This window comes from Phoca vitulina, unplaced genomic scaffold (assembly GCF_004348235.1).
Source record: "Phoca vitulina isolate PV1807 unplaced genomic scaffold, GSC_HSeal_1.0 scaffold17, whole genome shotgun sequence".
Classification (NCBI taxonomy): Eukaryota; Metazoa; Chordata; class Mammalia; order Carnivora; family Phocidae; genus Phoca; species Phoca vitulina.
This window is the reverse complement of record NW_022589720.1, coordinates 10,913,743-10,933,530: the sequence shown is the minus strand read 5'-3', so window position 1 is coordinate 10,933,530 and position 19,788 is coordinate 10,913,743. Positions and strand designations below refer to the sequence as shown.

Below are 19,788 nucleotides of genomic sequence, written 5' to 3'. Positions count from 1 at the left end.
ACCACCCAGGCGCCCCTTACCTAATTTTTTATATGCTTTTAAATAATGCAGTTTCTTCTCATGAATGGTTAGCAAGACTCACAAAGAATCAGACTGGGAGTGTTGAGAGCAGTACAAGGCAACTCTAGGGAGTTACTAGAGGCAGACGGGTGGAGAAGCTGTGTTCACTGGTATCTGTCATCTCCTGGGAGCCAAGCTGATTACTTGGCCCTGTGTATGACAATCTTTTTGATTCCATCAACTCAAAAGGGCTATGTTCTGTTTTTGTTGCTGTGGCACCCTGGTAAATTCATGAATTGATGAATAATTTGGAATCAACATTTTATTGCTTCTGTTCAGTGTCTAAGAATGAGCTGATCCCTTGAGGCCGAGGGAACTTGCGTCAGCTTTAGAGAATAGTGTGTGTTAGTGGTATTTTGTTAGAGATCACATGCACTTTTCTAAAGTGGGTTCCCCAAATGACTAAATTCTCCATTTTCTGGAATATTCTTTGATATTTTTCTACATTGATAATTAATTAAATTAGAAGAAATAAAAGGAAACAACTAACTTGATAAATCTTTTATCCCATTTAAAACAATGTGGGTATGGATTTCCTTTGTTCATCTTTTATTTCTTTTTCTTTTCCTAAATTATTTCTCTATATATGCCTCCTCATTTTCTTCTAGTATATTTTAATTAAGAGCTTAAGACTTTTTTTCCATCTTGGCTTCAAGACCTGAGCACATGTATAGGGTGGTGATAGAACATGTGCATTTGAATTCTGTCCTTGGCACTCACCAGCTGTGGGATCCTGGGCACATTACTTCCACTGTTTGGGCCTTGGTTTTCCCATCTGTAAAAGGAAGATAATAATAACACCTACCTCATAGTGTTATTTTGAGCATTATATGAGTTAATGCATGAAAGCCCGGTTAGTAAGGCCGGGCACATCCTATATGCAGTATTATCATTAATTAATATTTAAAAAATTTTTGTCCCAAAATGGCCATTCTCCTGGTGTGCTAGTAAACTTACTAATGCATTAATCTGTAAACGAACAGGGTTTCCTTAAGAAACGCTCACCTCAAGAAGCTGAAATTCTTCGTCAGCTCTATGGCAAGTCTTTTCCTGACCTGTATCGCTTCAGTATCCAGAACTTAGAATACAAGATGGAGATGCTTGAGGCTTTTGTAATCATGCAGAGCATTAACATGCTTCAAGGGCTGATCCCTCCAAAGGTAAATTGCTCAAATTTCTAGAAATTTCTCTCTTATTAACAGAGCCATGTTGTGCAGAGAGTACAATATTTGAAATTGGTTCTGTTAGACCTGTGGTTGGGGTGGGGGATGTTTTAAACGTGCACATGCATCTTTTGCATTTTTCTCATTTCTGTTTTCACCAAGGAAGCCATCGGTTTATAATTTAGTGGCAAGTTCACTGTCATCTAATAAGCCTCCAGATTTATTTTGGAGACCAGCTTGATATTCCTCGAGATCAATTCTGTATTTTTTCCCAATTTCATTCATCTTTCCCTTGTTCTTGTCTTCGGGAAAACTGTTGTCCCTTTCACATCTTTGTTATTTTCATTGAAACCTCCAAGTAAAATGTCAGTTCGAGAAGCAAGCATTAAAACAGCAAGTTTCTTTTGTGCTCAGGAGCAAGGTGTGGAGGTCACATCAGAGCACCTGGGGAGACTGTACGTCTTCTCCCTGATGTGGAGCATTGGTGCCCTGCTCGAACTGGAGGGCCGGCGCCGGCTGGAGCACTGGCTGTGTTCTCAGGAAGCCCTGACCTTGGATTTGCCGCCTCTGGAGGGGACGGAGGACACCATGTTTGACTATTACGTCTCGTCCACTGGTGAGGATCCTTGCTTCCATGGACTCATACACAACACATGGGAACAGTTTTTTTTCCACTGGCCAATATTTACATAAATTTTATTTTTTCTAAGTGGTAATTAAAACACTTGGCTGTAAAATTGAAATGGAAATTTTCATGTGTGAAGAAACCTAATTGTTTCTTTTTCGAAATTTTATTTCATTTGTGTTCCAAAAGCACATCTTCCCCTTGTTAAGTATATTGTTTACTGAACTTTTAATGAATTAAAAACAAACTAGGGGGACACCTGGGTGGCTTAGTCAGTTAAGCATATGACTCTTGATTTCAGCTCAGTGGGAAGTCTGCTTGAGGATTCTCTCTCTCCATCTCCCTCTGCCCTACCCTCCCCCCACTTGTGCACTCTCTCTCTTTCTAAAATAAATAAATCAATCTAAAAATAAAAATTAGAGAAAAATCTCCAAATCAGATCTGTTTCAGCCATTTATATAATCAGGAATTTACATAAGAATTACAAAGTGTGAAGTATATTTTTACCAAATATGTGTTTATCTATACATTTGTATCTATCTATATATACCTCAAGTTTATTTATATGTGCATACATATATATATAAAGTACATACATACAAAGTATATATATATATATACAATATTTATATCTTTTATTTTTGATTTATAATTAAGGAAGTGTGTAATGAAAAGCTTGTGATATTAGATATTTTAAATGGTCTTAGGTACATACTACTATCACTGTATTCTTAACTTTTATACAGACATAATTGAAAACTGACATATTTAAAAAGAAAATTCCAGGATTCTTCTTCATATTTCCTATTAATAACACTTTGGAATTGTTCCTTGGGAAATTTTGACTCGGCTAACACATACTTAAATAGTACTTAGATCTATGGTTCTAATGATCTTCATTTTATGGGGAGTTTTTGAAAGATGGCTTCATGAGATGTCAAGGACGTGTGGTTGTTCCGGTCAGGACTTCAGTTATTTATGGGCATGTGAGGATGTACATGTTCTCTGTTCGTCTCAGGTGAATGGAGGCACTGGACCACGTGCACTGAGGAATATGTGTATCCATCTGACATCACCCCAGAATATGGCTCCATCCTGGTGCCAAATGTTGACAACGTGAGGACTGACTTTCTAATTAAAACCATCGCCAAACAGGGCAAGGTGTGGCTCTTTGACTTTTATTGACAATAGCATATTTTAAAATGTCGCTTGAAAACACAAGGCATCTTGCATTTATCTTAGTATGTTTTGGGTTGCTGTTTCGAGTAAATGAAAGTATTACCCAAATTAATATGCTTCTTTTATTATTCTTGAGTAACAGTGTTAAGAGTTGAATAGTTCCAGCGCATGATCAAGTAATTATTTCTCACACAGTAGTTGAGAGAAAGTGAACTTGGACTTGTTTGTCCAAAGAGAAATCCTCTTCCGATGGCTGTGTTAGTTTGCTGGGGCCGCCGTAACAAATCACCACAGACTGAGTGGTTTAAACAGCAGACCTTTCTTTCCCTCCAGTTCTGGAGGCTTGGCGTCCACGATGAAGGTGTTGGCAGGTTTGATTGCCTGTGGTCTCTGTCCTTGGCTTGCAGGTGGCTGCCTTCTCACCGTGTCCCCCCATACTCTTTATGCCTGTGACTCCATCCCTGCTGTTCCTTTGTGTACGTGTATCCAGATTTCGTCCTCTTACATGAATACCAGTAAGATTGAACTAGGGCCCACCCGAATGGCCTCATTTTCACCTGATCATCATCTCTCTAAAGATCCTATCTCCAGATATAGTCACATTCTCAAGTACTGGGTGTTAGAGCCTCAACATGTGAATTTTCGACTTGGGGGTGGGGGGCACACTATTGAGCTCATGCTCATTGTATTGCATTCCTTGGATTTCTTTCTCAATGTCTCTCTTAGGCTGTGCTGCTAATTGGTGAGCAAGGAACAGCTAAAACAGTCATTATCAAAGGATTTATGTCAAAATACGATTCTGAAAGTCACATGATCAAGAGTTTGAATTTTTCTTCTGCAACCACCCCACTGATGTTTCAGGTACTGGCTCTTTGCTATGGTTCGTTAAGACCAAGTCTGTGATCAGCTTTGGTGGCTCAGCTCTCTTCACTATTCTGCCTGTGCCCATGAGCTTCGTCTGCACTTTCCCAGCCACGAGTGTACCTGCCATTATTCTCCTGCAGTAGAATCTCTCCCTAGTTGGATTATACTGTATAACCTTAAATGGTGGAGCAATAAAAAGCTTATACTGGGTGTTAAAAGCCTCAGTAGTGTTAAAAATATCTAGCAAAGCCTGCGAACATGTAAAATCCCAAACTGACAGGGGTATCATTTATTCCTGCATCCAAACCTGCCTGCTGTCCCTACCATCTGCTTTTCTGTGGGGGTTAGTATTTTTCTAGGCTTTAGGCTAGACACATGGGTCATCTTCGATGGGTCTCTCTTGAATCGAGGGCTGTTAGTGTCGCTAAAGAAATAGTTTTCACATCTCCTTCTTTCTCTTCGTTCTCCCTGTCCACCTCTGCCTAATTCACATTTTCAGGATCCACACCAGGGTATTAGCCTAGAAAGACCCCCAGCTGGTCCAGTCTAATTCTCTTCTAGTCTTGCTTTCATTCCTCTTCCAGTCTCTGGTTCTGATATTGCCAATTTATCTTGTTGTTCCCTGACTGAACATTCCACAATGACTCCCATCAGCAATTGCAGGAATAAATCTTAGAGCTAGCACATTGGAGATTTTACTCTATCATATCATTGGGGAGTAACAACAACAACAACAACAACAAAATCCCGCAAATTTGCTCTGATTTTGTCAGTGGAACTGCCAACAATGACCTGGGTTTGCAGTGGTGGGCTGGTTGTTTGCTCTTGTTCCTAAGTAGACTAAGACGTTGTTGACACTGGGGAGGGAATCCTGTGTGTCCCCTCATGCTTCAGTTGTTTTCAAGTCACCTCTCATATCTGCTAGAACATTAACACATTAATAAAAAGGACACATATCATACATTGAAAATGGAAGGGAAATTTTTAGGAGAATCCCAACCCAAAGAACTTTGCTCTTGATTAACTTTGTTGTTCTTTAGCTGTTGGAATGAAAATATCAAAGAGCAATGAAAATAGTTGACAGCATGGCTACACCGTGACTTCGTATCACTTAATGTAATTGGTGACTGCAGAGTGCCAATAAGCTAAGACCATTGATGGAGTTTCTAAATCAGACTGTCAGCTGCATTGTGCTCCTCTGTTAGGGATGGAATTTCCAATACCGGCTAGCCTTCTATCAAATGAACGCCACTGACAGTGTGGTGATGCGGAGGAAGGTGTGAATGGAAGGTCAGCCTCAAATTGCAGAGACTCAGCTGTGGTATTTTTGCATTTGGGGGATAGCACCTTAAATTATCCTAAGCTGTCAGGATGCTAACATTTTACACATTCCTTTGTTACCAACATTCGCCACATTCCTTTGGTACTGTTTCACATTTAAAGAACTTTTGTTAGTTTTACTCTAGGAGAACATCCTCTTAAAGGTTATAATTTTAACTTTATTGGTGGATGCAGGTTTTAAAACCTTAAATCAAAGTGCAATTTTTTTCTTCCCCCATTATGTTGGGTAATTAGCTATTCACATTTCTTGAGACTGGATTACATCTTTAGGTTTGTAATGCAATTCTGGCAGTAACAACCTGGACTTACTAAAGACTTCACAGGTGACGGGCTCGACGCCCCCACAAGCCTTCCCTCACTTCAGATATCAGCCCCATGCCTGGGTTTCCAGGCCACCAGCACTTCTGAAGAACTGGCTAGAAATTTAGCGGCTCCTATGACTCTCAGTTTCCATAATTCACCAGAACGACTCTCAGAATTTAGGAAAGTGCTGTGCTAATGATTATGGTTTTATTATAAAAGATATGACTCAGGATCAGCCAAAAGAAGAGATGCAGTAAAGTCAATGGTTGGGAGGGTCCTGACTGTAAACATTCTGTGTCCTCAGAATGCATTATCCTCCAGGCACTTCAGTGTATATCCCCAGCCAGGGGGCTCACCTGAACTACAATCTCCAGAGCTTTTATTGGGTTTTATTACATAGGTATGATTGATTGAATCATTGGCCATGTGCTTGAACTCAATCCCAAGCCCCCTCCCTTCCTAAAAGGCCAGTTGATACCATGTGGTTCAAATCCCCAACCCTCAAATCACATGGTTGGTCTTTCTGGCAAGAGTAGTCTGAGAGACTAACAAAGAAAACACTATTACTCAGGAAATTCCAGGTGTTTAAAGGCTCCCTCCTAGGAACCAGGGACAAAGGCCAGCCAAATTATTTAGTATGTAAGAAGACCTTGTCACTGTATTTTTATTAGTAACTCTTGGTGTTTTTATTAGTAACTCTTGGTAACCTAAAGTACTCCTTTAAGGTGGTAAGGATCTGTAGGCTATGTTTCTTTAACAAGAGACATTTATTAATTTCCTGGAAAAAGGCATATTTTATCTAGAAAGCAACTTGTTTGTTGACATAAAAATTCATAAACTATGTAATAAATTTCTAGAAGTCATACCACATTGAAATATAATAATTAGGATAACAATAAAGCAGGCTTTCAAAACACAAAAATCTGTGTTCTTTAGGATCCCATTATCTGATTCACAAGTACATTAGCCCAGTTCCTTCCTACGCTGGTGTGAAGGTGACATTGACACTTTACTGTTTCTTTTTCCTCTCAGAAGCATCATAGGATCATGTACTCTGTTTAGTGCCTATTTGGACTGCTGAGTATCCAAGCTTTCTATTAAGCTAGACTCATTAATTTTAGAAAGCTTTCAATTAGCCAAACTGCTGGAATTAACTTTCTCACTGTAATTTTCAGCTGTTCATGCTGAAGTGAGTTCTGTTGGAGATGAGCATTTGTCTCACGATCTCCCACTTAACTGGATCTACACGAAACTGAAATTGTAGATGTGAAGACAGATACTGTGCGTCCCGTCTGTGGTACCAGGATGGCATATAGTCCAGTCAAGACCACACGTCTGTTTTTTGACAGTTGTTTTCATTTGGGGTTCTTTTGTTTTTCCCATGGGGTCACATTCAGATTTTTCATCAGCAGGATGACTGACCGTATGTCCCTCTTTGTCTGGGGATAGTCTAGCTTAATTCCATTGTCTTGAACTAATAATTAATGGCATATCTGTCACTATCAAAAGTGTGTAGTTTGGGCAAAAATTGTATGGTCATCTTATTGTTTTGGCTAAGGGAATTCAGTTGGTCTTTTAGAGAGAGATCTCAATTTTTTTCCAAAACAAATATTATTTTAAGGGTTTTCCCCCCTATTTTTAAATTTTTTATTAACACATAATGTGTTATTTGTTTCAGGGGTACAGGTCTGTGATTCATCAGTCTTACACAATACACAGTGCTCACCATAGCACATACCCTCCCCAATGTCCATCACCCAGCCACCCCACCCCTCCCACCCCCCTCCACTCCAGCAACCCTCAGTTTGTTTCCTGAGATTAAGAGTCTCTTATGGTTTGTCTCTGTCTCTGGTTTCATCTTGTTCCCCCCCTCCCCCATTTTTGAAAGTAATCTATACATATCTTAAAAAATGTAAACAATACAGAAAGAAGAAAGTTTCTCTACAGAATTTTTGAAGATTTATCTTTTCTAAAAATAATCTTAAAGTGTTTTGAATATAACCATCTTACAAATGGTTGCATAGCAATAAGTTTTGTTTTTTAAAAAATGAGAATCATAGAGCCTTGAAAGAAATTCCACATTTTTTTCTTAGACTCAGAGCCACTTTTCCAAATGAAATCTTACGCAGAAGACTAAGCTATAAAACAGGTAACCATAGATTTGCTTTGGTGGAATTGGGCTGGGCTCCTGAAATCCTTCCCAACTTTATCCTTGCTTCCTTCAGGGGCCCCTATGATTGCATAGAACTCTTTTGACTCCTCAGAGCATAGTTTGAAGACTAGTTTCCAGAGAAGAATCATAGGTGATTATACGTGAACGTATTTTTCCATGGTAAAGCTCTCTAAAAATGTCAGGTTTTATTGTTACTATTAATGCAGTCAGGTGGAGGGAGATCAAGTCCTTATTTGTGTTCACACAGTTAGTTGGTACCAGAACCTGGTGAAAAACCAGGTCCCCATATGTTTTGCTGTTCACTCATATGCCTCCTTCCAATGACTTTTCTTTATCCACATTAATATTCAAATGACTGATTTATCACTTAGTGCAATTGTTTTATGTGTTACTGTATTTTCATATTGTTTTACTTTTAAACGTGCTGTTGAGCATTTTAAACTTTACTAATGTAAGACTGTTTTCATTTGGTTTAGTAACTTATAATACAAGGGGAAGATCTTACTTAGGCAGTAGATGTCTTAATAAAGAACATAAGCTCTCCATTTTTATCTTTTAGCTAAATAGCTGATACATAGAAGCCTAAAATTAAGCATATTTTATATTTTAATTAATTAATTATTTTAAAGAGCAGAAGGGAACTTTTATTATTCTGAGTTCTAAGGTATTGTAAACATGAAATAAAAACAGGATACTATAAAAAAATAAACATTTAGAAAACCAAAGAGAAGTTATACAAATATCCTATATTTTCTTATAATACCTTTCTGGTTTACTTTTTACATTTGTATCTCAAAATATTTCAATTTAATTAGGTGTAATATGTATGAAAATGATTTAAATGCTGACATATAGAGATAGGTATAGTAATAATAAAATATCTTTCATTTTTATAATGCATTAAGCTCATCAAGTGCTTTCACATATATCATTTATGGATAATACTCTCTTGTATATATACACACATACATATATATGTATTTGTGATTTAAATAACTTTATATACACTCCCACTTGTGACCATGCAGGTTATGCAGATCTGTGATATGTCCTATTCACAGAGACAGTGGTGTGAATGGTAAACCCAAAAACTGGGCAGTGCACAACCTCCTCAACTGCATATGGCCCTGTCAATATCCCTTCCAATGCAGTGTTCCTCCCTCTGTGTGGTTGGGGAAACAGACGTATACACAGTCAAGTATAACAGGTGTGATAAATGCTGGTTATGGTGTAATCTAAGTATTGTAGAGCCCAGAGGAGGAAGGGAGTAGTTCCTTTAGGGGATTACAGAAATCAATGTAATGAAAGAGTTGACATTACTTGAAGAAATTCCATATTTATATTATATTAATATTATATTTTTTTAGGAATTATAGAGGCTGAATTGTCTACTAAGAAATTAACTCAGAAAATTTGTTATCTCTAGTTTTAGGGCTCCCAGCTTAGAATGGACAAGGGCAGCTTTCCTTATCTCCATTCCCGAGTCTGTCTGGATTTCTAACCTCCTAGTTTTTATTTCTTAAAATGCCACTGTCACAGCTTGGGTTAACCTTGATATGCCATGTGAGTGTGAGATAGGCAGACGAGAAAATCAGTATCTTCTCTAGGTTCCATACATTGCTTAAGATGATGTCATGCGGACTACTGTTCTCTGATTTCAGAGTAAAGTTTTTGTTTATTCTTAGAGAACAGCATAAACCGCCCTTAGTTCAGGTCCTTGCTAGAGATCTCAATTTTATTAATCAATAGCTGAGTTGAGAGAAACAACATTTATGGATGATCATTCATCTGAATCAATATTTGACAAATTGTGTTTGGCTGACGCTAATCGTGAGAGATTTTTTGGCTCAGAAATGGCTACTCTAGGAATATGTAAATAAGGATCTCATAATGCACATTAGTCTGTGAGCTGAGCATCACTTTATGGTGTGTGTTTTATTGCTAACTGAATATGAATGAATGAAGACTACGAGGGACCAGAAAAAAGAGACTGAGGAGTGTTTAGAGGTGAGACTGGATGTGTAAGTGGGGACATTATGGAGTTCTTTGTAAGTTGTTCCTGGGGAACCAGTGGAGTGGCGTGGGGTTGCACTGCCCTTCAGAAGGTTCATTCTGGCTGCAGAGGGGAGGAAAAGATGGAAGAGGTATGGGTGTCTTCAGAGAGACCCAGGAGGAGAGGGAGGTTGGGCTGGACCAGGTAACAAAAGGCAGCATGGAAGCAGCATGAGGATGGGTTCAAGTTGTGATCAGGAAGCACAACTGTTGTTGGCTGGATACATGTGGTTGGAAGAGAGGGACAGAAGAGAGAGAAGAAAGTTACAGATGACCCCCAGGTTTCTTTTCCTCATTTACTATATCAAATATACGTTTTTAAAGATTTATTTATTTCAGAGAGGGAGAGAGAAAGAAAGAGAGCACACAAGAGCAGGGGCAAGTGCAGGGGAAGAGAATCCTCAAGCAGACTCCGCACTGAGCATGGAGCCTGACTCGGGGCTGATGTCATGACCCTGAGATCATGACCTGAACCGAAACCAATAGTCGGATGCTTACCCGACTGAGCCACCCAGGCATCCCTGTATTAAATATTTATAAGTAAGTGCAGTGTGCCGGGTACCTTTCTAGACACTGAGGATGCAGTGATGAGCAAGATAAACAAGATGCCTTCCCTTTTTACGTTCTGGTAGGAGAGACAGACAATACGCAGAGAAAAAAATACACATATTTTTGTTAACTGGACTGTGGTTATCTCACCTAAAACAGTGGATGGTGGTCTCCCCCAGATGAAGGAGATCAGAGAGAGTGTGGGTGGCAGAACACTACAAAGATTATCAGTAGTTCTTCAGACTGATTTTTTTTTTGGGGGGGGAGACAGAAAATTCTGGATAAAATTACAAATCACACAATATAGATAGTGTATATGATTTTTTAAGAAGTTTCCAGGACTTACTGGAGGAGGCAGCACTGAAGGGGGGGGCAGTTTAAGAGGTCGTGGTATTAATTCCCATTAATTCCCAGGACAAATAACAGTCCTCAGGCATGTCACTCTTCAGGGAGGAGATACATTCAATAGCAATATTGAAATTATGAGAGAAAGGATGTATTGATGTTAGATGGGTAAGTGTTCGGATGGGGCAGTTGGGTCATTGATGCCATTCCCTGAAATGAGCACCCAGCAGGGAGTGCAGACTTTGGGGTAAGAAGCATTTATATTTGGATAGGTTGATTTTGTGATGCTATGGATCATCCATGTGGGGAAGTCCAGCTGGAGAGACCAGTCACATATATGGTTTTCCCAAACAGTTCCCAATAGATAAATGATGGAGTAGAACCTGCAGTTATTATATTTCAGGCCTTTAGAAGGTGTCCCCAAACTTCAAATTATGCATTAGATAATGACTTAATGGGTAGCAATTCTAAAAACAGAAAGGTCTCATCTCCAGGGTCACAAGCTATTTCATTTTACTCCCTCTCTTGTTTTTGTTTTTGTCAGCTTAGCTCTTTTATGGCATATATAGCTTACTAGTAATTTCCCTCTTATTTCAAAAAAAAAAAAGAATAGGGTCACAATGAAGGGGAAGCAAGTGCAGGTATGGAGCTATTACTTCATATTATCCCACCTATGGCCTTTTAGCTCTTAGATGGCCCCCAAGACATAAAATCTTCATGTGCTGTGAGTTCTCATTAATAGACAAGGGAATGTCTGGAAGGCTCTAGCTTGCCATAGGGAGGTGTCAGGAGATTATTAATTGCCTTATGCATTTAAATTCATTGAAAAGCAGAGCTAAATTTAGCCTAGTACATTACTTTAAACAGCTTGCTTTTATATCAGGGGAATAGGAAATTCTTTTTGGCATTGAATTGTTGTCCTGAGAGATTTATTTTGTAATTGAATGAGTTGTGATATATTTATATATCTTTATATTTGGAAATGGTGAAAAAATTTCATATCTCTTGCCATTATTCATTAAAATGGTGATGGAAAATTATAACCTGAAATTACCAACTGCAAAGATTTCCAAGGACAAATATATAGATTTTTGTTTATATGTGGCCTTATTTTGTGGTTGTATCTTGGATTACTAAAGTCATTCTTAACTGATTTGCTTTTTATCATGAAATAACTAAGCTTTTTTTTGGATAGGAGAAGAATGCATTTTATCGCAATAAACCGCTGCTTTCTCCTACCTTTATACATCATCTTTAACATGACTTAAAATCATGAATCAGTAGATTACTACAGTGGTAGGAATGGAATGAGGCCTTTGAAACTGAGTTTCTAGAGCGTGAGAACCATGAAGGCTTTTCTGTTTTCTTTGTGGTGTTCGCTCTGGTTACTCAGTTCATGCATTTTGAATGACCGGTTGATTTCCAAGCCACATGGTACTCACATGGAAATGATCATACCGTGATCAATAGTCTGGGTCCCCCCCCCCCCCCCGCCGCCGAATCTTCCTCTTACCTCTTCCAATGCTCCTTCCATCAGTTTTTCTTTAAATTGAGGAATAGTTGACCTATAATGTTACATTAGTTTAATCAGTTGTAAAGTTCTTTCTCATATTGCTAGGGAAGTTTTTGTTTTTGTTTTTTAATAGAGCACAGTGTAGTCTTCTTTACCACCTAAACTCAGAATGGAGAGATGAGAAAGACACGTGGGCGTAGTTTGCAATTTTGTCTCAGGGGCTGAGAGGTGATTCACTCTGATTCCTTCAGCCCTAAAGCACTGGATCTGGATTGTGTTTGGCTCACTGGCAGCCTTCTCAATGGAAAGTGAGCAGTCTTGCGGTTGTGGCAGGCTGTGTGGCTCTGAGTACAGACCTAAGAAACTTCTTGGGCAGTACAGGGAAACTGTGGAAGGGCTAAATTATTCTTTGAATAATGGGGCTGGGGGATAGAGTATCATCAATGTAGGAACAATAAGATAAAAATCTGTAGAAATGGACCAAGGAGTCCCATCCCACTCAAAATGTACAGTAATTAGAATTCCATTTACTCCTAAATTAAAGCAGATTTTCAAGGGGAAAGAGGAAGATGGGGGGGGGGACCCAAACTATTGATCACCGTATGATCATTTCCATGTGAGTACCATGTGGCTTGGAAATCAACTGTATGAACTGCATGAATCAAAATGCATGAACTGAGTAAACTTTTCAAAGATTAACATTATGGCAAGATAATTTAGGTACTTCATGCCCTGATTTCCAGAACTAAAAAGAGTTTTGGGGTTGTTTGTGAGTAATTCCCATCAATTCCAATGTTCCTAGATTTTAAAAATAATTTACCGTGTCTTAGAGGATATTTTCACAAATCTTTCTGTTGGCTTTCTTGTTTCACAGAGGACAATAGAGAGCTATGTGGATAAGCGTATGGGTACAACATATGGTCCTCCTGCAGGAAAGAAGATGACTGTTTTTATTGATGATGTGAATATGCCAATAATCAATGAGTGGGGAGATCAGGTATATTGATCCTATCACACGCTTCATTTCAATTCAACATTGATTTACTCTTTGAGGAGTAAATATTTTCCCACTTTTTTCAATATGCAGTTCCTCAGTTCCAATAAAGTCCATTATTTGGAAACACTCGAGTTAGTTTCTGGGATGTAAAGGAGTGACCTTTTAATTATGAAAGTTGTCTTTCTTAGGTTACTAATGAGATAGTACGACAGCTGATGGAACAGAATGGATTTTATAACCTAGAGAAGCCTGGGGAGTTTACCAGCATCGTGGATATCCAGTTTTTGGCAGCCATGATCCATCCTGGGGGTGGACGCAATGATATACCGCAAAGACTCAAGAGGCAGTTCTCTATATTTAACTGCACGTTGCCTTCTGATGCTTCCATGGACAAGATCTTTGGTAAAATGGTGACAGTGGGGCATGGGGAGGGAAGAACATCTGCTTGCAGTCCAATGAGAAAATATCCACCCAGAGGTCAACACAGAAGGGGCATTGGGTGGCTCCTGAGTCTTTTACCCTCATCACTCTCCAGTTGTGTTTATATTGGGATTTTGTTTCCATAAGGATTTATGATATCCTGAATTGGGTGCCTAGGCAGATCTTTTCTACCTTTCTTTTTCTTGAAGTAACTGTTGCTAGCTTCTTAGGCAAGGAGGTTAAACATTAAATGAACAAGGAGATGATGAGATTGTTTCCTCATAGATATACCTATATGAGGTCAGAATTGATAGAATACCATGCCAAAAGTTTATGTAACTGGTACTTTAACCAAGCCCTATAATGATTTTGGCCAAAGAAATAATTTTGCCTATAGCAGAAATTAGCCAGTGTCTGATCTTCAGAGTAATTTGTAGGATTGAAATAAGTTATTGATTGGTTAAATAGGTAGTATTTCAGAAATAATATCAGTGAAGAAACACTAGCCCAGTAGATAACTATGATGGTTTGAGTAATGAAAAGAGTTTACAGTTGATTTTGTAGTTACTCTTTGCAGAAAAAGAGTGTAAAGTTATGTACACATTGTATTAGGTATTAATTTACCACTTCTGAAGCTGCTACTGAGAGAAAACTCATTAGGATTACCCTAATTAATTTCTGGCAGACTAAAATGTCATCTCAGCACCCTGGGCTAGCGTAGTATGGCAGTATCTGCCTTCCATCGTGGCAGTGGACAGAAGTTTGGAAGCCAAATGATATGTGAATGATCTAAACCTGGGAAAAGTACAATGATCCAGAAAAAAAATGACTATTATCCATTTTAATTATTCTTTTTGCCTAGAAAGTTTTACATATAAAGTAAATTAAAATATCTTATAATGCATGGAAGGCAACAACAGAATGGAGAAATCTTAAGGGTTCATGAAACCTCCCTTTTTCTTATGTCTTTATAAGGCAACTGTATGTATTTAACATCACTCACTTGGTAATATTGAATTTTTCAGCTAGAGCTTTCAGGAGTCTTTCTTAATCAACCTTTCAGTATTTAAATGCTAACTGACTTGAAACTGTATCTATTTTTTAGATTTAAAAAAATAAGAGAACATCAATATAAACTTCTTTGGTATGTGGCCGTCTATTAAAATGTGTATAATATTTGTGCCAACTCTACATTATAATGGTTTTCATTTTAATTTCACTGACTTGAACCATCACGGAAAATGTGATGACTTTTTTTCCTCTTCCAGGTGTTATTGGGAGCGGCTACTACTGTGCTCAGAGGGGCTTCTCAGAAGGCGTGAGAGATTCGGTGATGAAACTGGTTCCCCTCACACGCCAGCTGTGGCAGATGACCAAGACTAAAATGCTCCCTACACCTGCAAAATTCCATTACATATTTAACCTTCGAGATCTTTCCAGGATCTGGCAGGGCATGCTGAACACCACCTCAGAGGTTATCAGGGAACCGGATGTAAGTGATATATAGGAGGGAGACAAATGGCATCGTTATTTATCCTATGCCCTAAATATTACTCGTAATGTAGTTTTTAGTGGAATGATGAAATATTTTGGAATGTTTCAGCATGGATATTCTTTTTTTTTTTTTTGCTACTTTTCAGCTAATATAAATAAGGGAGAAGTATGTCAGAAAATTTCTTTTAAAAAATTCCAATTAAATTAAATTTATGTTTAAGGAAATAGTATACACAATTATTTTCTAATGCATGGAATAAAGGAAACAATGGATCTTATTTTCCCGTTATAAGATATCTTCCTTATACTAAATAATGGAAAAAATCACTCTTGATTTTGTTACATAATAGTCTTCATATTTTAAACTTGACATTTTAACTTTAAAAAAGTAATTATCCTTATAAACATTCAAAGTTGAAGAGACCATTTTGTTGTTAATGGTCCTCAATCTTTCCAAGTAACTAGATGTGCTCAAAGAATTTCGTTTATTGGTATAATTGAAAAGAGGCAGAAAAGTAGAAAGTTCATTTGGCTGAAAAATGAGCATTTTTACACACACTTGAATATAAAAGTTCCTAGCATTAAAAGAATTCCCTTCAAACTAGAAACCTTATGGAAAAATCCAGTATGTTTTTTTTCCCCCAAAGCATGGCCGGTGTGCTCAGGCTTAGGTAACCTTGGCTTCTCTTGTGGTTTTATGGAACCGAGGAGGTAGTTAAACAAGTGGGTTTTAGGGCCTTGTCCACATAAACACACAGGGACAGCTGAGATATCCACCACACTGTCACTAGACATATTAAGTAGTGACTATAAAAAACGCCAACTTTGCCCCAGATAACTCACAAAGTAGGTAATGACGCTGGCTGACTCCAAGACAAGACATTTCAGGGAAAACTCACTGTCCTTGTTACAGAGAACAGAGAATCATTTTAAGCAGCAGGGAACATTTTATCTTGATTTTTTCCCCCTCAGATTTATTGACAAATTAATGGTAATGCAGAATGCACGTCCCCAATATTATTTTTTTGAGTAGCCATTTTTTGATGCTTACTTTAAATCTCCATAAATAGTTCCAGCAATCGTTGAATATATATTACTAAGTTCCTTTTATATTTTGGTAACCAAATAGCATTTTATCATTAGTAATCGAATGGCTTAAAAACCTCCTAACCACTGAGGGTTCTAGAGGGGAGGGGGGTGGGAGGATGGGTTAGCCTGGTGATGGGTAATAAAGAGGGCACGTTCTGCATGGAGCACTGGGTGTTATGCACAAACAATGAATCATGGAACACTACATCAAAAACTAATGATGTAATATATGGTGATTAACATAACAATAAAAATTTTTTAAAAAAGAAAAAAAAAAACCTCCTAACCAGCAAAATTCTAGCAAGTTAAGAAATTTCCATCAGTCTTTCAAATCAAATGAACTTGCTATACAAACAGGTGTCTAGAGCAGTTAATTTCCTCAACTTCCAGCTAACTTTGCACCTTGGATTATGTAGACTAGGTAGATTGCTTTGTTCAGATAATCCAGATTTTTGCCACAAATTTCCTTCACATTGTGTTAAGTAAATATACCTTTGTAATATCTCCATTGTATACATGAGAACTATTTATATCCTACATTTTATATTACGCTCTGGCCACATGAATGTAGGTGTCTTATCCAAACATACTAATTTATCACAGACTTAAGACTTTTACATAAAATATTACCTTGTTGGTTATTCAGAGTGGTTTTAGTAATTTGTCTAGGGATATTTTCATTTTAATTTAAAGACTGAAAATGAATAGACACTACTCTCTATTTGATACACTTGAATGAGACCAATTTGAAATGAAGTTAAGTATGTTTTAACCTCCAGTTTTTAAAATGTAGCATCTTGGATCAGGAAGGATGGTGCTCTGTAATTCTGTCAACTTGATTCCCAACTGTGGCAAATAGAAATGAATAACATATTTTAATTATGCTCTCGACAGGAACTGTTACGGCTGTGGAAGCATGAGTGTAAACGTGTCATAGCTGATCGTTTCACGGTGTCCAGTGACGTGACCTGGTTTGATAAGGCTTTAGTAGGTTTGGTGGAGAAGGAGTTTGGTGAAGAGAAAAAACTCTTGGTGGATTGTGGAACTGATGTTTATTTTGTGGACTTCTTGAGGGACGCACCTGAAGCTACAGGTAAACTATTGAGCGGAATTTGAAATTCCCCAAAGGGGTACCTGAAGACAGAATGTTCAGTTGAGGGATGTTGGATTTCTGTCTAGTGAGCTTCACTGAAACAAGCCGGAGACATTGTAGGTGCTCAGTAAATATAGACCGAGTGGATACTCCTGGAGTTCAGAGATGAACCATTTTTATGCATATTAGTCTCGCACATTAAGGTAGATTTGGGAGGCAAGACAGGGTAGAAGAAAGTGGCCAGGACTTATAGCTGTCATACAGTGGTAGGTTTGAGGAAGGGATCTACCACATGGTAACTGGGCGAGTCTCTGAGCTTTCTTGAACCTCATTCTCCTCATTTATGAAAATGGAAATATTAATATATGTACCATGGGGCACTGTGGGGAATAAATGAAATGTTATCTGTAGAGTGGCTTGGCAGTCTGCCAAATGAAAGGTAGCAAAAATAATGATAATTATTATTCAGATCATCCTGATTGTTAAAAATAGATAAACCTCAGATATCTGAGAAGACCATTGCCTATAATTGGTAAGAGACGGGCGACGTGCATATAAGCTTTCGTGGTTATGGTTCTATAAAAAATGGAGATGTATATTACTTTTCTTCTTATGAAAAGAGATAGTGCTCCAGTTACTTCTTTCCGTCAGAAATAACTGAGCTTAAGTAGAGTATTTTCTTTCATTTAATTACCTCTTTTAATACTGAGGGTAAATTTTAAATTAATTTCCATATTTAAAAAGGCATACTTAAATTCATGCTATTTATATCTTCTAAATGGTTGAAAATGACCATGCAGCACCTTTCTAGATTTGATAAGGATGTATTTGATCTATCAAAAGTTTCCGAGTGACCGTTGCAAAAGGAGGTTTACTGCTCGCTATGCAGTTAGAGGGATCCTTCCACAGAAAGAAGCTGACACATTTTATTTTAAATGAGGTCACACACATACAAAAATCCTGTAAGTGTAAGGGCATTTAAAATTAGAATTTATGTATCTCATTTTCTCTAATTCAGAAGGATAAATAATTAGAATTTATGTATTTTGTTTCTTTTAATTCAGAAGGCTAAATTATTGGATGATGGTTTTCGAGGAGCAAAGCACAATTACGTTTTTGGGGGGTGGTCGTGTTGGAGGCAAACAACTAACCTTTTTTGACTTCAAAGCCCTTTGTTTCTCAAAGCTTGAGTTGAACATTTATGAAACACTGAAGGGACTATTGAAATTCAATTAGTGAGAGCTTTGCAAATAAGCCAATCTTCATGATTATGTTACATCAGTTTTCTTGCTTTGTCATAAAAAGGTTAATATGCTATTATATTAGGACAGGGTCAATTGAAAATAATTATGTACTGCTAGATTTGGAAGAGCCACTCACTCTTCTAGTACCCAGTGAATTTCTAAGTTGTTATTGGCATATTCAACTCACGTGTCACTTTTTTTCCTGTTACTAATGTTAACTGATGGAGAACTAATATATGCCCAATTTAGCTTTCTTTTGGCATTATGCTTTATATTCAAAGATGGAAAAGTGTTACACTGGTACATTATGTGTTTCTAATTTTTTAAAAAAGTATATTGATTTTAGTACATCTTTTCTCAGTGACATAATTCATTTATTTAGGAAATTATTATTCTACCCTCTACCTCCATTCCCCAAAATTCACTTCTGTCTTCACTACTAACTTGAAATTCCTGATTCATAGGAATTTCCTGAACAAATGCAATGACCTTTTCCTTTTTTTCTTATTAAAAAACCTTTTAAGTCTTGACCTCTCTAACTGATTCTGACATTAAATCCCTACTTTTTCGACCTTCATTTTGACCATTAAGCGAATACCCCTGGAAGATTCCTTGAAATGCCAATACTCAGTTATGGATTTGGATTAAATTCAATATATATGACATTATTTGAAATAGGCCCTTTCTAGACAGGAAAGAACTAAGACTGCGTAGGATCACAAGAATTCCAATGCTTTTACTATTGTTTGCTTACTTTTTTTTTCTTTTAAAGATTTATTTATTTACTTGAGAGAGAGAGTGAGAGAGAGGGAGTGCCTGCGAGTGGGGGGAGAGGCAGAGGGAGAGAGAGAATCTCAAGCAGACTCCCCGCTGAGCATGGAGCCCATGGGGGCTCCATCCTAGGACCCTGAGATCATGACCTGAGCCGAAATCAAGAGTCAAACACTCAACCAATGGAGCCACCCAGGCGCCCCTGCTTTCTTTCTTTTTTTTTTTTTTAATTTTATTATGTTATGTTAATCACCATACAGTACATCATTGGTTTTTGATGTGGTGATCCACGATCCATTGTTTTCGTATAACACCCAGTGCTCCATGCAGTACGTGCCCTCCTTAATACCCATCACTGGGCTAACCAATCCCCCCTCCCCCCTCCCCTCTAAAACCCTGTTTGTTTCTCAGAGTCCATAGTCTCTCATGGTTCATGTCTCCCTCCAATTCCACCCCCCCATTTTTCCCTTCCTTCTCCTAATGTCCTCCATGCTATTCCTTATGTCCCACAAA

At 37.9% G+C, this 19,788-nt stretch overlaps 1 protein-coding gene across 1 annotated transcript in view; it reads left to right on the top strand.

Annotated features, from left to right (window-relative positions):
• DNAH5 (dynein axonemal heavy chain 5) overlaps positions 1-19,788 on the top strand; it is a gene marked incomplete at its 5' end in the record, with an annotated part of 208,233 nt that overhangs the window by 94,524 nt on the left and 93,921 nt on the right. The window contains 8 exons of the mRNA XM_032415335.1: positions 1,044-1,220; positions 1,638-1,839; positions 2,867-3,009; positions 3,754-3,888; positions 13,042-13,164; positions 13,353-13,566; positions 14,853-15,076; positions 17,062-17,260. Of these exons, the coding sequence (XP_032271226.1) occupies positions 1,044-1,220; positions 1,638-1,839; positions 2,867-3,009; positions 3,754-3,888; positions 13,042-13,164; positions 13,353-13,566; positions 14,853-15,076; positions 17,062-17,260 (1,417 nt within the window). The remainder of the gene's footprint in view (positions 1-1,043; positions 1,221-1,637; positions 1,840-2,866; positions 3,010-3,753; positions 3,889-13,041; positions 13,165-13,352; positions 13,567-14,852; positions 15,077-17,061; positions 17,261-19,788) is intronic.